We start from the raw sequence: 19,962 nt of genomic DNA, 5'->3' as shown, positions 1-19,962 counted from the left end.
TTTTAACCTATTTTAGGATTTTTAGAACCTATTTTAGGTTTTTTTTAACCTATTTTAGGATTTTTAGAACCTATTTTAGGGTTTTTAAACCTATTTTAGGATTTTTAGAACCTATTTTAGGGTTTTTGAACCTATTTTAGGAATTTTAGAACCTATTTTAGGGTTTTTGAACCTATTGTAGGATTTTTAGAACCTATTTTAGGGTTTTTGAACCTATTTTAGGATTTTTAGAACCTATTTTAGGGTTTTTGAATCTATTTTAGGATTTTTAGAACCTATGTTAGGGTTTTTTGAACCTATTTTTTGATTTTAGAACCTATTTTAGGATTTTTAGAACCTATTTTAGGGGTTTTTGAACCTATTTTAGGATTTTTAGAACCTATTTTAGGTTTTTTTAAACCTATTTTAGGATTTTTTGAACCTATTTTAGGATTTTTAGAACCTATTTTAGGATTTTTAGAACATATTTTAGGATTTTTAGAACCTATTTTAGGTTTTTTAAACCTATTTTAGGATTTTTTGAACCTATTTTAGGATTTTTAGAACCTATTTTAGGAACTTAAAAGCACACTTTTTAGAACCTAAAAATCCGAGGTCTAGTTATTACACAAGATGTTTTATCCTGCTAAGGAAGTAAAATTAATTACCAGTAAGACTATTTAAATTAGATTTTTGTAGGGTTTCGGGTGGGGTTCACCCCCCCCCCCCCTCTCCTGGCTACGTGCCTGTTAAGGAATTAATCAATCAATCAGCCAATAAAGGTAGATGACTTGGCAGCAGAGCAGAGGGTGGAAGACCACTGACAGTGAATTCTCTCTGACGTAATATTTTTCAGATCCGAAAGAGATGGGTATGTGACGAGACAGAAACAGTCGCAGTTTCCGCATCTGCCAAGCCCTCTCCTATTCCTGCAGTGTTTTGCTTTTGAACGCGCACCTGAGCAAATTGGTTGGTTAAACGTGGTCAGGAGGAAGATGACTTTCGTTCCTATCTCTTGCGTAATGTTTGTCTCGGCAACAATGCAAATGGCGGCACGTCCACATTCAGGAGCTACGTATTTCCTCCGTGCTCGTGCTGCAGAGAATTGTCGAATGGAAATTGAGGCACGTACAACGATAGAAAGTCTCCTTGGAAATTACGATTTCATTCATGTAATGCCTATCTAATTAGAAGGGTCTTAGTGGAGAGATGCGGTTGTCTTGTTCGATTTTTAAACGCACGTATGTAAAAATTATACACACATTATATCCCGGGTGGCAGTGGCGGCGATTGGGTTCCAATACCGGGGGGTGAAAGTGCCAAAACTGGTGGGGGGGGCAAAGACGGTATTTCCCTTTGTAGATTATTTTAGCATAGTGGGGGGGGCACTGCCCTCCCTAATTGCCGCCACCGGGTGGGCACCACAATTAATGTTGCCCTATGCAGAACCCTCTGGGGAACCCGTTTGAAGCATCGGATTGTGATGAAACTTGGTAAAGAGGCTATCGAAAGCATGGGGAAGCGAATGCCGACGAAAACAAAGGTTGAAATTTTCACTGGCGCTGCAGTAACAACAATGGGTAATTTGAGTTTATGGCTGTACAACACAGTTCAAAATGCGTCACGTCAACGTGAATGAAGCTTTGGAATCATGGTGTTATCAGCGGTCTCACTAGGCGTTTCCTGTGATGTTGTTCTATGTACACCAGATTTGAGCACCACATTTCCACCTGGTGGTGAAAATTTCAACTTTTTTCGTCGGCATTCGCTTCCTCATGGCCTCCATAACCTCTCTCCCAAGTTTCACCGCGATCCGATGGTTCAAACGTGTTCCCCAGAGGGTTCTGAATAGGGCAACATTAAGTGTGGCCACCCAGAAGTTGATTCAGGATATCATAAGCAGTGACATGAGCCCAGTGTGCGAATTAACGGGGGAGATGCCGGGGATGAACCCCCCACACACAAATTGTTATCCTCGGCAGAAGAAAAACATTTCATCAGGGATGTTTTTATCCCCGCCAAACAAAATATAATTGAAAGCATACACGTAGAATACCATTTCCTAACTATGGAACGAACACCACTGAAAAATCATTCGGGAGAACAGTCTGAAGGTTTCTGTCCATTTGCCAAATCAAGTACAACAGCCTACCGCCATGGAAAGAAGAGTTGATTTCGTCAGCCTTATTCGTTGGAGATACATAGTTCACATTTCTCGCCATTGAGTTGAAAGCGCAATAGATTTTTGCTCAAGTTTTCTCGGCGTTCCTAGTTCAATAACTCTTTTTGTGTATTTTTCAGTTTCCTTAGAATATAAATATAGGATAAAGGAGGGAGAGTTCGCCACCAAAATGCTTTTCATTTTTTTTCCTTCTAAACGAATTGGCGGAGGACAAAATTTATACAATACAAAAAGTAGTCATTGAGGATTATGAGGAATATAACATAAATACTGTGTCACTTATACTTATGACGTAATATTAAAAATACTAAAAAGAGAAAAACTGGCGAAATTCCCGCCATATAACTTATTTATCTTTTTATCCTCAGTTTAAGTGTATGAAATACCAAGTTGTTGTCAATAAGTCAGACAACAAAGTGTAAAAGACCTACAAATGACAATACAAAACTGCTTAAAAAGATACAATACAAACATGTTTAAGAAACATAGGCCTAAATGTTCATAAGCATTGTGAACAAGTTGTGTGTGAAAGATCACCTGTAAGAAGGGAAATTCGACACATTTTCTGTTACTCTGGCGAATTTACCAGCAAATGCATAGTCGAAAGAAAACAGCTTATGTTTACTTGTACATGCACGCTTTCCAAAGCAAATCTTTTCACGACATTCTTAAGGTTTGAGGTTACGATATCAATAATTAAGTGGAAGAAAAATAATAATTCTTATCTGCCACGAAATGACAATTTCCAACGTAGTATTGAAATTCGGCACCTTTCTTTGTCTTCTGTGTAGACGCAACTGCGCATTCCAAACTGTACTGCTTGCTTGCTAGTTCGCTCACCACACTGTAGTTTTCAGTGGAAACAAGGCACATGTTACTTGATTTTTTACAGGCATCAGTGAGTGTTTCCAACCTATACTTTCTATCTACGATTAGAAAAACCACAAGTACGGCGAAATTCCCAGCATGGCGAACATCCCTTCTTTTACCTTACTGTTTCAAAATTACGTCTAAATGTTATCATAATACAGTAAAACCTCGGTAATTCGGACCCCAATAAGCCGGACTTCGCTTAATCCGGACAGGCAATAGGCAAAAAGAAAGTAGAATGCAAGGTTTTAAATATGGCTAGAAGTCAACCAGAGAACTTCCCAAAGAAAAGGCAGTCAACCGCTGATGAAATTCTGTTCCCCGCAGACTTTGTACTGTACTGTATAGTGTATTTAGGCCTATTCCTTTTAAATACACCATAATGAACGTGTTCTGTTGCTATAAACGGAGTTTTAATGCACTTTCTACTGTTCTTTTAGGTTATTTCAGTTAATCCGGACTTTCGTTAAACAGGTCAACTTACCCCCCCCCCCCATTAGTCCGGATTAACGAGGTTTTACTGTATTTAATGTCCTAGGTACTTCGAACTGGCAGGCAATAGTAGAGTTTACTAACTGGTAACATACACATTTGCATACCTAAAAAAACCTAATCCCCCGAAAAGGAAATCACAAACACGACATCCCTTCCAAAGCAAAAAGCTTAATTCTCACACTGCATGAGCCGCAGTCAGGAAGTCAATGTGGGTAAAGCAATGGCAAAAGAAGTGTCTCTTGTGGACCTTTGGACAAACATCTAAGAAGTGTTTTGTGTGGAGTGTAGCGTTGTATGGCAAAGAAACCTGGATGCTACAAAGAAGGGAGGAAAAGCGACTAGAAAGTTTAGAAATGTGGCTATAGTGCAAGAATGGGAAATGGATAGACAAAGGAAGAAATGAAACTATGTTGGAAAGATTTGGTGAATGAAGAGCAATGCGAGAAGTGATCAAGAAAATAAAAAGAAATTGTATGGGACACTGGCCTGCTAAAAGACGTACTGAAAGGAATGGTTACCGGCGATAAATCCAGGGAAGAAGAAGAAGAGATCAGATGATAGATGATATGAAATTAAGTGAATCCTACGCAGACATGAAGCGTAAGGCGCAATATCGAAAAGCATCGAGAATGCAGTGAATAGTCTGTGTATTGTGTGTGTGTGTGTAGATAGAGAGGAATATAGATAAGATAGATATATGAGGACAAGTACAACGAAATACAATCGCCCATTATGTTAAGCTTTCCTCGTGGAATTTCGCAAACACTACTTCCCAAGGTCTTTCGAACGTAGCAGAGACCATCTTTAATTATCTTTCCCCCTTTCTACATTTTTCGCCACTCATTTGCAATTTCCGTCTGCATCGTTATTAACTTTCCCTTTTTCACTTCTTGTGCAAACGGGGAAATATTCAGTCCCGACCTTGCGATAAGGAAACTCACATTACGGGCCTAATATGTATGAAATGCGGAGGATGTCTCTCCCTGTACATTTACGGGCCAGAGAAATTGTTTTCCCGTCTCCATATTGAGGTTATTACATATTCTCAGTATTATAAGACCTTTGGCAACACGATTAAGTCGTGTTTCCTTGTTAAAAGAACACTAACACGTAACTTTTTCATCTCTCTATCGGTGTGTAAGCAACCAACTAAATCTGATTTTAGTAACGGTAAGCTATCAGCTCGGAATGCGAGCTGTATAGTTAGAAAGAAGAGATAGGAAGAGACAGAGAGGCGGAAAATGATCAAGGAGGAGTTAGAAACAGACACACGGGAAAGGAAGAGGGACAGAGAAAGAGGAGAGACGGAGTATGGAAGTGATAAACAGAGACAGAGAGTGTCAGAAACAGAAAGGAGGGAGATAAAAATACACTAAGAAACGACAAAAAGGAAAAAGGAAAGGAAAGAGAAAGAGAGAGAGAGAAGCATAAAAAGAAGAAAGAGTAAAAAAAAAATTAAAAAGGGACAAGCGAGCAGAGGGGTAGAAATGATGAAAGAAGAACATGTTTCTTGGTGTAGATTTTGTTTTGTTTATGTTTTGGGTGTATTGGCATCGCCACACCCTTTTGTAGGGGGAAATTTATTTAAAAAAATATTATCATGGTTTTGATTATTATTACACAATAATAAATATTATAATATAATAAAATTAAACAATTTTATCGAAATTTATAACCATAATTATATCGTTGGAAACACTTCTCAGTCGCTTCACCAGCTGAGTGAATATCAAGCACATCTGTTTTACATTATTTTTAACGTTTCACACAGTTAACAATAATAATAATAATAATATAAAAGAATAACCCGTGCCTCTACAGCCCGTAAGGGCCTTGGCCCGACTGCCAGTCTCCCTCCCGCAATCGTGGAGTTCTTCAAACCGGTAATGGGGTGACATGGGGTCAGCACGTCGAACCCCCAAGCCGTTATAGGAGATTTTAATGACCGGATTACGCTACTCACTCGTAGCTCCCCAATTTCCTCACGATGGTGAGTTGCTACCGGTCCTATACACAGGCCGAAAACTCAGAGACTGAACCCATGACGTCCCGCAGTCGGAGCCCAAAGCACAGCGCCTTAGACCGCACGGCCACGGAGCTTGTTTACTGAAATGCATAGTTACTTTGTTTTGTTTATTAACTTTTACATAACTACATCGTTCAAGAAAAAGCTTAAAATTTAAGAGAAAATGTTAGTCATAAAATTTTATGTTGTTTGAAGTTCCACATAAAACTAATTTTTGGAATTTTGATAACCGTGGAATCGTTTATTCTACAGATTAAGTTTAAATGGTAGAATAATATGATAAAAACATAACCGGTATTTTACACAATTTTCTTCGATTTAAGGCAGTTTTTACTTCGGTTACGCCGTTCGAATACAAACTAACAAACAAGCTTTCTGATTTTTTGTAACTTGAAATAAACTATGTCAGTTTTAGGAGGAAGGCCGGGGGGGGGGGGTCGTTGGACCAGTAGGACCCCCCCTTCCCGATGCCCTTGTTTGGGTGTTGATATTTTTGTTGTCGATGTTTTGCACTGTTAATGTTTTGCAGCGTCCGTCAAATATAGACGATGTTCTTGCTGTCGTTCTTTTTCGTCGATGTTTTTTCTGTCGATCTTTTTCGTCGATGTTTTTGCTGTCGAACATTTTCGTCGATGTTTTTGCTGTCGATCTTTTTCGTCAATGTTTTTGCTGTCGATCTTTTTCGTCGATGTTTTTGCTGTCGATCTTTTTCGTCAATGTTTTTGATGTCGATCTTTTTCGTCAATGGTTTTGCTGTCGATCTTTTTCGTCGATGTTCTTGCTGTCGATGTTTTTCGTCGATGTTTTTGCTGTCGATCTTTTTCGTCGATGTTTTTGCTGTCGATCTTTTTCGTCGATGTTCATGCTGTCGATCTTTTTCGTCGATGTTCTTGCTCTCGATCTTTTTCGTCGATGTTCTTGCTGTCGATCTTTTTCCTCGATGTTTTTGCTGTCGATCTTTTTTGTTGTCGATGTTTTGCAGCGTCCGTCAAATATAGACGATGTTCTTGCTGTCGATCTTTTTCGTCGATGTTTTTGCTGTCGATCTTTTTCGTCGATGTTTTTGCTGTCGAGCTTTTTCGTCAATGTTTTTGCTGTCGAGCTTTTTCGTCAATGTTTTTGCTGTCGGTCTTTTTCGTCGATGTTCTTGCTGTCGTTGTTTTTCGTCGATGTTCTTGCTGTCGTTGTTTTTCGTCGATGTTCTTGCTGTCGATCTTTTTCGTCAATGTTTCGACGTGTAACCAAATTTAGAGTGTACAAGAAAATGAGAAAGAAATAGAGAAAGAAAACATGAAAGAAGATCCCCTTAGTTACGCTCGGGAAATCGAGCAGCCCTTGAAACTCTTTAATGCCTTTGAGTAAATCCACAAAAGAGAAAAAGAAAGCTGGTCGTAAATAAGGAAGAATGACTGCGCACGGGAGAAACCGAAATCTTTTATCTTCTTCACGTTACACTCGGACAAGGCGCGTGCTAGAACCATTTTTATAGATGGCGTCCGCGATGCTTATATCACCGTGTTTTGTTTGGTTGAGAAAGTGAATGAAATTACGCGGTCGATGCTTTGTTTGCAGGTATTGTTTGTAATTTGCGATAACTGGGGAAAAATCGTAACTTTTCCTTTCGTGAGTTGGATTGAATTGTTACGTAAGGTTGCTGACTGTAACAATCAGTGTTGCCACAATATGAGGGCACAATTTCCCTTTCCAAGGGGCAAAATTTCCCTTCTTGGACCAATTTTTCCCTTCACCTAAGCAAATTATATAATAATAATAATAATAATAATTAGTAGTAGTAGTAGCAGCAGCAGCAACATTATTAGTGGTGGTGGTGAAAGCAGTAGTAGTTCATAGTTAAGTATTCCATTGAATTCGTTATTCGTTTGATAAAAAGATATTTTTAAAAAATTTCACATTTTAGTTTCATCACTTCCTGACCAGATGTCCCAGGTTTGAATCCTAGTCAGGAATTCATTTAATCGTTAATCCTCATCGTTACTATTTAGTATTTATCCAAAGATGCATAAAAGCAAAGTACAATAAACTTAAAGGAGCAGAAACAAGTTGGAATAGCAAAATAAATAAATAACATCAAAATGTGGATATGAAATTCGAAATTAACATAAACTGTAATAATGTAGTCAGATGACCTTAAAATTTCCCTGCAATTGTGGTATTTTTTATCGAATTTCCCTTTTCCCTTTTGGCTAAAATTTTGGTCCGAATTTCCCTGCAAAAGGGGAAAGTTCCCTTCATGTGGCAACACTGGGATTAATTAGGTTTGTTGTTACCGGGGGATACAGTGATTTATTCAACCTTCCCCCTGTGACGTCGCTGGAGACTGTCGTTTGAATGGACGAAATATTTTCGGATCTTCAGTGGCCATACGATGTTCCTGGCTCAGAGAGAAATTCCCCTTTCGGTATTCCAAAATTTCCCTTTTCGACTTTAAAATTGCCTCTCAGAAACAATAATTGATTGATTGATTGAATTAAAATTTTTTGGGAGCGTCGCCACTTTAGGCCATTTTGCAACCTTCAATATATGCGGGGAAATGTCCTCTTATTTAAAATTCTTACTTAAATATTTAAAACAAAGGGTGTAAAAAGCCCCTTGGGAAAAATTAAAAGTGCAAGTTTGTAAAGGGACCTTCACAAGACGATGACAACACAGTAACGAGTATGAATGAACTGAAAGCTTTCTCACAGACAGTGGAAGAGTCCGGCTCTTCGCAAGAAGCTAAAAACATTCGATAAAACTCGGTTGTCATCCCCCAACAGGGATGACAGAGAACAATAAATACAAAAAAAAAGAAGAAGAAGATATAAAACTTATTGAGTGTTTATTCCGAGATTTCGATCTAGGAGGGTGTTCGAACGATTTTAGGGGGTGTAAAGGCAAGTTTAGCATCAAATTAGGACTTCATGAATAATTGTATGGGGGAGTGTCACAAAGAATTTGACTGGCATATTATGTTAACTATGGGTACATATGTACAGTCACCGCCAATAAAAATGGGATACCAAGATCCTGAAATGTTCACTTCCCTGCAAGGCCTTATGTGTGTTGACTAACTATACGGCGGTGGTAGAAGTGGTTAAACTTATCTGTGGTAGAAGTAACTATTGAAAATGTCGTATTAAAATCCACTTGTCGCCTAGAGTTAGACAACACACATGACACCTTGCAAGGAAGCGAACATTTCAGGATCTTGGTGTCCCATTTTTATTGTCAGTGACTGCTTATTTCCTTTTAAATTCACATTACATTTGCTTAAACTTCAGTCTTTACTATAGTGTTTATACAGCTCGTTGTTCGCAAGTGAATGTTGCCTCGGAATTCGATGACGTCAGGCTTAGCACCCGAGCGTTGAAATTTAGCAGTGACATCTCTTGTCTTTTTGTGGAAGCAAGATTTCGAGTGGTGCCTCTCAGCGCCTCCCAACGTATTATTCCGAAGCTTCTTGCGAGGGGCAGATCCCAGCGGGAGGTCCGTGCAGCGGTTTCCCTGCCTTCAATGAAGATCTGCTTATATACTTATATGTTCTTATACTCCACTAGAAGAGATAAAACAAGCAGTCGTGAGTCAATAAGCTTCGGTTCGAAAGGTTTCATTTATTTCTGATGGTTTGTTTCAGTGAGACACGTGTCGCTGGTAGATTGTCACCTGTCGCTTCGGTGTGAAAGTTCTCTAAAAAATAACATTAACAGGTTCTTTCCACACGCATGACACAGAATGTAGAAGATGGGGTCAAACGACAATGCCCTATCTGGCCGTCGCCGCTGTGGTGGAATATATCGTAGTCGGCCAGCACGGATTAAGGCCTAAACTTCCTTCCTGTGGTTTCTTTATCGCTTTCCCAGTGTTTTAAATGTCCCAGCCAACCCGCACGATCTTATTTTAGGTGCGTGGTGGCCTCATTTTCAGATTACCAACACGGGGAGAAACTTCCAAGCCAAGTTACGCTGCCTCCTCATCTTTACGTAACACGAATAGTTCGAATTCTGTTTCGCTGTTGAGACTAGTTTAACCTTGAACGATGTTTTAACAGTGCAAATTGTTGTCACTTTAGATGGTAATTTATTTAAGGAAGGTTAAGTTTACTTCGCGCCTCGCACCACAGATTTCCTTGTGACGAATCTTGCAGATCGAGGCATACATGCGGAATCCTTACACAGCACGATGCGGTGCTGTTGAAACAGGCTCTATCGTGAAACCGAAATTCAATTTTTTTTAAAAAAGGTAGACATGTGAAACCAGGTTTCTGTTTCAGTTTTCAATACAGATTTTTCAATTTTGGATTTCAAAACAGACTTTTGGGTTCGGTTATGGAAACCAGTTTTTATTTTTCATCAGTTTCATTCGCGTACTTCCGTGGCGTAGTGGTTAGCACAGCGCGCTACGACGCCAGGGATTCCGGGTTCGATTCCCAGCCTATTTATGGATGTTCTGTGTGAGTATCCCATCCAAAATCATCATATCATCACTAATCATCAGCGTCAGGATTAACCAACAGTGACAAAAAAGCGAAACAAAATAAACCAAATCAATCATTTTCATCAATTCCATTCACTTGGTTAAAAAGATACTGGTTTTTGTCAAAAGACTGTTGTAACCATACTTTATGCTCAGACAAATTAATTGGAACTGAACTTGCAGTTTAAATTTTACTCCCTTCGAAGCAGGGGCGTAGCGGCCGCCCCCGCAATGCGAGGTGTAAGGGCCCCGCAATGTTTTCTCTGCGCTCCTGAAATTTTATATAATTTCAGAAATTCAACACATAGTGTCAGTTATTTTTTAAAAAAATACGAAATAGGCAAACTGTAGGTAAACAATGACAAAATTTGAACTCGAAATTCACTGAGATGAGCACTAAATAGAAACGCCCGATGTGAACTTAAAATACGTATCAACAGAGTCACTGCAATTTACGAGTCAGTGGACACCACAAAGAACTTCACGACTGTTTCATTTATTTATTTATTTTCATGTGGAAGGTGGTCGAGTGGGTTCCCAGTAACATATCATAAGACAATGTCTGCGATAATAAGCAGGGGCGTAGACTGGGTCAATCAAAGGGGCCCTGGCAACCCTGTGGGTCCTCAGAAATGCCGTATTAATTTACTTGCTCGCAGGTCGCCTAAAATATGAAAACAAATCCCTCATCTTTTATCACTAATATTAGTTTTATGTGTGCTATTTAAAATGTAACTTCCCACCAAATATTTTCAAAGGGGGCCCAAGCCTTTTCATATACGTACAAATAAGAACTGAGACAAATTTCCCACATAGTCCACACCTGTTAAGTGTTACAGATTATTTTCGATTTTTAACTATAGTGTGACAACGTAGTTCAATTTTCTTTTAATTGTTTAACACTTCAAAAGGGGGTAGCTAATTGCTGTACATTCTTTACCCTCTGACGTCATCGATGATATATATACGTTGTAGTATTTTCGATATTTTTTTTTCTAAGGGGCCCCTCAATATTTTAGTTGCAGTGGGGCCCCAGGGCACTGCGCTACGCCACTGCTTCGAAGATAGAGTCTGAGATACATTGTTTACGAGGCGGCAGCGTAGTCACTACACTGTCGAGATGCCTCGTAAAAAAACATAAATTAATCAAAAGGATACCTATAGTATGACAAGATATAGGCGACATAAGTGTTCGATACCGTTGTAGACTCGTAGTGGTTCGGACTAACTGTAGGTCCAGTCCCGATTAGCCTGTCTGTGTATAGAGTGTACTTAAAACTCGCAACGTGCGGCGCTAGTGTTAAGTTCGAATTTTCGTTTTTATTTCAAACATTTGAAAAAGTGTAGGAAAGTGGATAGCTAATCAATTCGTCTTTGAAAAAAAGATGAAGAGTTGCTTGTTTGAGTTTTTGCTTTTATTAAGCATCAAAATAAAACCAAAGACGTGCTCACACACATTAGACATGTGAATGAACATGTTTTTTGTTGTAGTGTGTCATGATAAGATAAAATAGTAACAGAAGCATTCTTCCTACATTTCTGTGTATTTTAAAATCGTCAAGCAGCTAATTCGCTCAGAAGTTATTCAGCAGTGAAATCAATGCCAACCAATATCGATCAGAACATAATCGTTATATTTTTGTCATTGAGTTCCTTTGTCTTGCCCTTGCACTTTGAATTATCTGCACAGTGCACGCAAAGAAGAGCAGTTACAAATCCGGTAAATTTGTCAAAACCACTTTAGACTCGTTTTTTTTTTTGTCATGTGTAGGCGCATGAACTTTTGCGCAGTTTACAAACAAAGAGTGCTCGTGTCATGTGCATGCTAAACTCTCTGGGACCATTTCCCCCCCCCCCCCCCCGCAGAAACCCGTAGGTAGTTTCAAGCAGCTGGGAAAGCAAGTTTGGTCGATGCAGCTGGCATTGATCCAATGTTGCAATGTTGCCAGATCCTTAACATCGACTACTAAATTACAGCCGAAACTTATTTATCACACTGTTTGCTGCGAATTCGTCTTTCCCGAACGTGTTATGGTTCAAGAACTGTGAACGAAGACCAAATCCCAAGGACTTTCGTGAATTGTACGCCCCAGTTTTGGTTTGTTTTGTTGCACGACACGGCAACGTTGCAAACAATCAGCTGACTAAGTCATTGAGCGTGAAGGAAGAGCATTCGCGGATGTCTAGTTCAGTTGCGCAGTGAATGTTGTACACGTAAGAACAGGTTGGTGAGTCGGTGTTCGTTTTCGTTTGTTTATACAGTAAAGGGGAAAGTGTGAATAAGTATTCGTTCATCACACATCGCTGACTTCTTGTGTTAATACCGACTTCAATTGTAAACACCAAGAACTGCCATCCAAGCAAGATGCCTGACAGGTATGTACTACGTAATTTCGTATGACTGTTTGGCTCTAATACCAAAAAATGATTGTCTTTGTTCGAAACATTCTTTTGTGTACACAAATTTATGTTTTATAAACATAGACACGATGAAAACTAGCTGATAGAGTCATTATAATGTTTACCTGACGTTGTTAGTGAAGTATAGTGTAACTGCCTGGCTGTTCGAAACGTAACACTTTCTCGTAAGTACAAAAACTACTCAGTTTATAAAATACATAGATATGATGAGAAGGCCAGCTGATAATATCATCACAATATTTGCTGCACATTGTTAGTTTTTCCACTCAAATTCTGCTTAATATCTCACTTGTAATTACTAAGCAACATATCTATTATTGCCCCCATCCAGGGCTAGTGTGACCCCATTTAGGCCTTTCTCACTTTTTCGTCTCAATAGTTTTAACAACCAAGATGCACACAACAAAATTTTGATCGTATATTACCCGGTAAGTGTGTTTATAATTTGAAACCAAACGCAGTGCTATGTAATCCGTTAATCTTGCATTAAATCAACATTATGCTCGCTTAAGTGTACAAGTGAATATTTATGGTGTTTTGGAGTACTAAGAGTCTTAATTTCTAATGTCACGATGGAATTAGGGAATCTATCGTTTTGTAAAGTTGACCCAGATTTCGATAACAATCAGCTAGCAAGATCTTTATCTGCAACAGTACATTCCGTAAGAATAGTTTATAACTGAGGAATAAGCACAGAGCAGATTTAATACCAGAGTCTTTGATTTAATATGTATTCAGTGTAAACCATTAACTAGTATAGTAGTTATTTGTCCAGGATTTTTGTAATTAGGTCTAAATTATGCCGTGTGCCCTGCTTCAGACGTTCTTTTGTTTTTAGAAATCTTTGGTTGTGTTGTGTTATGATTAACCCACCTTGGACAAGTCACTGTGGCAAATTATCCGTAGCTATCGACTTACGTATTTTATATACACAGAACTGAAGTTAAAATCCCCGTTCACTGTAATAACCCTGTAGTATTTCTGATCCTTTTGGTCCAACCAGCCAGTTGGCATTCAACCAGTTTTATTTCAGGTCGCCCCTGCAATTCTTTTTCTCGCACTGGGCCAAACGAAACGTAAATGTTTACGTTTCCTACAGCAGGATCTATATGGGCGTCCGACTTTCGTGATCTCACTGACCTCTTGTTGTTAGTGGGTAGTTTTATAGCAAGAGGTTTCTGGACCTCGGGCGAGAATAGATTTCGCCCCTCCCCCCCTTACTTAGACTTCCTACACTTATTTTTAATATCCGAGCGCAAATAACACACAACTCCGTAAGCAAGACATCTGTAAAATAAATTGCATCACTTTATCTCAAGTGCTCGGCCCTCCATTTCTCTGTAACTGGCAAATCTCACAAATGCAAAATTGTCCTTCGATGAAAGGGATAACCCTTTCTGAAGACACGCAAATGTCAACCTCTTCCACGTATCACACTCGGGACTGTATTTTGGCCATGGACGTCCGCAGGATTTTTTCCAGGGAGGGGCAAGGAAGGTTTTTTTTCCAGGGGGGAGCAAACAAGACACAGTTTCGCAAATAATAGTGGTGTTCCCTCAAAAAACAAGGCTTAAATTTGAATTTATCATATTCATGCAATAATTAACACATATTATTGTGGCTGAAATGAAATTATATGTCAAAAATATATAATTTTTGTGTGACTTTTTCATTTTTCAGATGGAACACGCCCCCCCCCCTTCCGGACGCCCATGTAATTTTGCAAACTGGCGAGGCTCTGGCGCCTGAACTCGCAGCCAGTATACTCCTCTGTGAGACTCGCGTTGTGCCCTGTCCAAGTGTGTTTGTCCTTCCATTAATTTCAACATCACTATTCATTCTCATCTTCGCGATTATGTAAAAGTGGCAGAAAAGCGAAGTAAATTAAAGCAAACCAATCAATCAAAATCTTCGATAAAGGGTGTGAAATGCGTGTTTGACGTTATTTACTTCTCTTATACATTCGGTAATTTACAGTGCGTTACTGTGCAGTACTAACGAGTAGCTCATTATTACAGAGGATTAAGAATGAACAACACGACGAAAAATTCTTTCATAACTTGACATTAATCAATACTGGGGATAGTTTTATGTCTCTTAATGTAGATGTAGAATCACTTCATAAAAGAAATAGAAAAACACTGATTTACAGATTTTACCCGCTTTCGATTTTACAAACGCCCCTGCACATAATTTAGTCATTACACGGTACCGTGCATTTTACGTAAACACAAACAAATTGTAGAAGATACTGTTTTGTTTTCGTTTTTTTTTTTACTAGTGCACGTGATGCGAATATTTGCGACAATTTCACAGTGTATGCGAAGCGAGAAAGAAAATGTTAATTTCTGTGAAAATTGATGATAATATTAATAATTTAATAGGGCGTTAGTGCTTAGTCTAGCGACGTGCGGTTTAAAACCAGCACACTTGATTGTTGTGCTTGGTAGTCCTCCATTTTCCTGGGGGAATTTCATCTTTACGTAGAGTATTTATTTATTCCCACCATTGTGCAATCTGATTTGATGGAAGGTGACATGCACTCTGTGTTTCCTGTATGTGAATATTTCCCGTTGTATCTTTCTCTCTTCACTAGTTTCTTTGTTCTTTTCGTTCTTTATATTTCCACCGAAATCAAGTGAATTCGTGAATCTCACCAGGATCTTTTGTAATGGTTTGGTCGTGATTTTATTGTTTCCAGTGACCTTGCGCATAAGCAGACGGGAAGGCGTTTCACAACGGCCAACGGGCAAAGAATGGTCACGCGGAAAGCGAACGTGTTTTTTCCCCTGATTACGTAATGAAATTTGATTAAACTTCATTTGTGGAACTGCCTTTCGATTGTATGCAGCGAGACGTTTACTGCTCTCAAAATTAATCGGCTTTAACTCACTGAGATAAAGAACGCAGGTACCGGTAACGCCCACAATCTAAGTATTTTGTGTTTATCCGAAAGTATTCCGATAATACTCCTCCTAAACACAGTAGTATTGAAAAAATGGGTGAAATCCGAGTCTGTTAATCGGTTAATGAGATGAAAGAAGTATTTTTTTTTAAATATTACATCAGAACTGTTGATGATCGGTTATTGGTATCAGGGTGGTATTTGAAGGGACAGAGTTTGGGGGGCGGGGGGTTGAAGAGTTACTTCAATTTCCTCTTTACTGGAAATTTTTACTCTGTATTGATTGTTATAGTCGCCTAGTCTCTGGTTCGATACCTGGTAGAGGCATGAAGGATCTCACTTTAAACTGGAAGTCCTCTCCCGATTAGCCTATCTGTGCAAAAACCCACTCATAGCCAACGACCTCCGTGACGGAGTGGTTAGCATAGCGCGCTACGACGCCAAGGGTCCCGGGTTCGAATTCCGCCATAGGTATGGGTGTTCTTTGTGAGTGTCCCTTCATCAATTTCCTCATATAATCACCCACTCTCATTGACTCGCTTAGCCAAAAGTTGCAGGGAACCGATGCTAAATAACAAAAATTAAATGAAATCAAGCTACACTACCAGTCCCGATGACCCCATTTGTGCCTAAAGTGAACAGAGCAAGCTAAAACCCTTCCTGACGCTCATGTGGGTACTCATTTGGTGTGAGTAAAAGGTTTCATTTCGGCTTATTGGTGTATGCTGTTGGTTCAGCATATATCCTGAAGGGCTAGTAGCAACAAAATTAGATCCATGGTTACACATACTCATTAGAAAATGTGGTTTCTAGCAAAAAAAAATTACACTAAAGTTTAGTGTGTGTTTCGTTAGGAACCACATTTTATTTTCTAATATGTGTAACTTGATCTAAGTTTCTCTATTAACCCATTTCCTTCCTACTAACTCTTTACCTAATTCAGAACCACAAACTGGCCTCGGTGGGTTCAACCAAATGTGGATGAGAAATAGTGATTTGAGAATGATGGTAGCTCGTCTCAGCGCCAAAACTAATTGTGCACTCTTTGTCTAATAGGCCCAGAGGGTAGTTTTCCATCAATCCAGGCCGCGTCTCTCCTCGTTACCCAATTTCAAGCGACATATCACGACAGAAAGAGGAAATAATTTTCGGAACCAGTTTCCTGTCTGGAGCGCCTTTTCCTCTCGCAAGAAAGAGAGAAGAAGAATTCACGAAGAAAAGTGACTCCCCCCGGCATCGGAGTATTGACCTGTTCAGGCGATTGCCTTGTTCTGTTCAGGATCTTTTGCTGGGCCTTATAGTGTCACGCTATACTTGCATTGCAGCGATTCTGAAACAAAGAAGAAGTGGGTTGTGCGTGTCCTCTGCACAAAACGCTGACCTCTGCGAGCGGAAGATGTTGGTGTGAGAACGAAAGAAGGAGTGTGCATTTTCTACGGTGACTCACACTTCCATGAGCATTCCCCGTCTTCTTCGATTCAATCTGCATGCAATATTTTTGCACGGCAGCTACAGACCTGTTAGATGTGTTTTTATTGGGTGTCGGAAAATGGAGAGAGAAGTGTGTAGTGTTAGGGAGGGTCGTTACTCGTTGCGTAGGTACACACATCAATGGATGATATTGAACATGGCGTCACCACGCAGTGCCCTTCGATGGGAAGAAAGAGCATGAAGTCGGGCAAACAGATTAGCACGTGGTGAGGAAAGCGTATGAGATGAGAAGCCTTCTTACAGCGAGAAATTTGCGATATTTTGCACGTACACAGTCCTCATACGTATCATCATAATCATACTTTAAATCACTTCAGCAAAAGATCACATGCACAATGCTTACCCGGCATGTTTTCAACGCAGGATCTGATTTGTTTGGACGAAACATGGCGGCGGAGCGTGATTTCGCTCAATGAATTGTGGTGGAAGTTGTTCGCTGAAGGTATTTTTTTGGGGTCCCTCATGCATATACACACATTACGAATTAAATTTAGGCCTTCCCGATGGCGCAGTGATATCGTTGTCGCCTTGTAATCAAGGGGTTCCGGGTTTGATTCCCGGTGGAGGCACATAGCTGTTCGGATCCCACTTTAAACTGTAGGTCCAGTCCCGATTAGCCTTACTGTCCATAAAGTGGATTTAAAACACCAACTCAATCAATGAAAGCTAATTGAATTTGATTTGATTTTCGTTAACTAGCGTCGCTTTCTGCCACTTTTGGGCATTCGTGACGATGAGGATGAGTGATTATATGATGACATTGATGCATGGACACTCGCAAAGAAGATTCATGCCCACTGCCTGGTAATATATGCTACATTGAGCGGAATTTATATGTGAAAAACTAAATATGCTGACCAAGGCAGTAATTTATTTTATTAAAAAAACATAAACTAAACGTAACGTTTGAACCTTCTAGCAAGGTCTTCTTCAGACACTGTATCAAGTACAAATATATAATATATATTGTTACATTGGACGAACAAGCATACGTTGAACCATACCGTATATGACAGGATGTGACCAAAGGAGTTTGTTTAGATAAAAGTTGCGAAAGGAAACAAAAAAACAATAGCAATCGAACATCTAATTATCTACTTCATTATGTGTCGCATTCAGTCGTGACAAACATAGGAACGAGCTCAGATCAATCTATTTTATGTTAATACTCGATTCTCATATTAGAAAAACCCTGTGGAGGCACATAATGGTTCGGATTCCAGTCCCGATTAGCCTTACTGTGCATAAAGTGGACTTACGTTAGAGCAACAACTCAACCAACCAATCATATTGGAAAACATTCCAAACGTGCTTGTTGGCTTCTGTACGGACCACTATTCCCATAGTGGGGGGATGGAATTTCCCAGTTTACCTGGAGCGGATGCAAAGAATTGGACAGTTTACTTATCTACAAGTATATTCAAGAATTCAAGATACTCAGTCAATGACCTCCGCGTGCTTGCATCAATTTACTGTGTCATTCCTACACCAGAGGCAACAAACAATGGAATTTATGGTCATTTCAATGAATCATAAGAATAGCGTGGCTGAACGTAAGTTAATTTATGTCTCTTACACTGTGGCATTATCACTTCGTTACACATTACGCATCGTTGTAAGATCTGTTGAAAGGAATAAAACTCAATACCGAGAAGTTGTAAGATCGTGCAGATCTCGTTACTGATTTTGCAAGTGAAAGTCCGTATCGCTTCCTTTTGCTTTCAGTACAAGGCTGAAATGGGAATTGATGCAGCCACAGGCAGTCAATGTGTGGGAATTTCGCGACTTTGTGTCGGGAACAAGGAATGCTTTACTCGCTGTAAAGGTGTAAGGAAAGGTGGTTATTACATGAGGTACGAAGTGAAACGGATTGCAGACTCGTGGGAAGTTTCGTTGATTATGTAACTGCAGCGCCATTCACGGAGAGTTTTTGAAGTTCGAAAACCCATGATTGAAAATTTTAGGGACCTTCCGAACTGACAAACTTAAATCGTTACTTAATGCCACGAACGGTTGAACTCTAATAGTCAGCTTTGTTAGTCATTCCAAAGATAATGTGCCTGCTCTAGCGAATGGCGAAACTACAGATTCTATAATAGGATGTATCGCTTACTTCTGTAAATCTAATATACTCCGAACACCAGCGCCACCAAACGGCTAGTGTGAACATGTTAACCTCAGTCTACCAAGAGCGGATAACGACAGCTACGGCAATTTGGAGACCAAACCTGATCCGCTTCACCTACTCATGTGTGTTTTTGTTTTAAGTCCACTGTATACACTGTTAGCCTAATCGGGACTGGACCTACATTTTTTAAAGTGGAATCCGAACCACTAAGTGCTTCCACCGGGTATCGAACCCGGGACCACTTAGTTACAAGTGCGACGACGTTACCACTACGCCATCGGGGAGGCCCTCTACTCACGCATGCTTCTAATAGAAGAAATAAACATGTGAATAGGTTAGGCGAGTTAGATTTTCTGCTGTTAGGTAGCTTACACACTGCAAGTAATAAATACATGACGTCATGACGTCTGACAGTCTATATGCAAGTTGCTAACAGCTCGTTCAGTGTACCTCCTAGATGTACTTATGTCTATACATTGAAATTATGTTGAACATTGTGCCAGTGTGTATAGATATCGTCCACTTATAATGCAAACGCTACACACAAAAGTTTAAACAAAATGAGTTATTTTCTGGTGCCCCATTCAGGATGAAATTGATTCATCTGCCTACATATAACCAAGATACATCAATTTTTTTTTGGGGGGGGTGTATTTCCAAAACCTGTCAAACTAAGGCCACTTCTGGTGGGGGGGATGACAAATTGGATACAGAATACTTGCATTGGTTTGGTACTACGTATGTTGAAAATTCGAGTTAGAGAACTGTCGAAAGATTGAAATATTTTCCCGCTAAAAACGAGAACTATTTTTAGAACACCTTATGGATGAGAAATAGGTTCTGAAAGACATTGCACCTTCTGATTTTCATCATTTTTAAAGAGTACTCATTATTATTATTATTTTAATAAAGTTTTTACGGTGATTTTTCCGAAGAGTTCATTCTGATCCTTGTCTCGTGTGCGCTTCGAACTTGAAGTCTAAGAATTGTAC

The 19,962-nt window shown here is 39.5% G+C and overlaps 1 protein-coding gene across 4 annotated transcripts in view; it reads left to right on the top strand.

The window, feature by feature from the left end:
• The window catches only part of LOC145993769 (T-complex protein 11-like protein 1), a 111,844-nt gene that overhangs the window by 57,790 nt on the left and 34,092 nt on the right, over positions 1-19,962 (top strand). Inside the window, exon 1 of one of the 4 annotated variants that reach the window (XM_083129538.1) lies at positions 12,194-12,401. The exons of 1 other annotated variant lie outside the window; for it this stretch is intronic. In XM_083129538.1, the coding sequence (XP_082985664.1) occupies positions 12,391-12,401 (11 nt within the window). In that variant the 5' untranslated portion in view covers positions 12,194-12,390. Of the gene's footprint in view, positions 1-12,193; positions 12,402-12,768; positions 12,875-19,962 lie in introns of those variants that run through there. 2 more of the 4 variants (XM_083129540.1, XM_083129541.1) reach the window with 2 other exon arrangements.

Source organism: Lepisma saccharinum, chromosome 10 (assembly GCF_977018435.1).
Source record: "Lepisma saccharinum chromosome 10, izLepSacc3.1, whole genome shotgun sequence".
In the NCBI taxonomy this organism is placed as follows: domain Eukaryota; kingdom Metazoa; phylum Arthropoda; class Insecta; order Zygentoma; family Lepismatidae; genus Lepisma; species Lepisma saccharinum.
The sequence above is the reverse complement of the archived record's forward strand: the minus strand, read 5'-3'. Positions and strand labels throughout refer to the sequence as shown.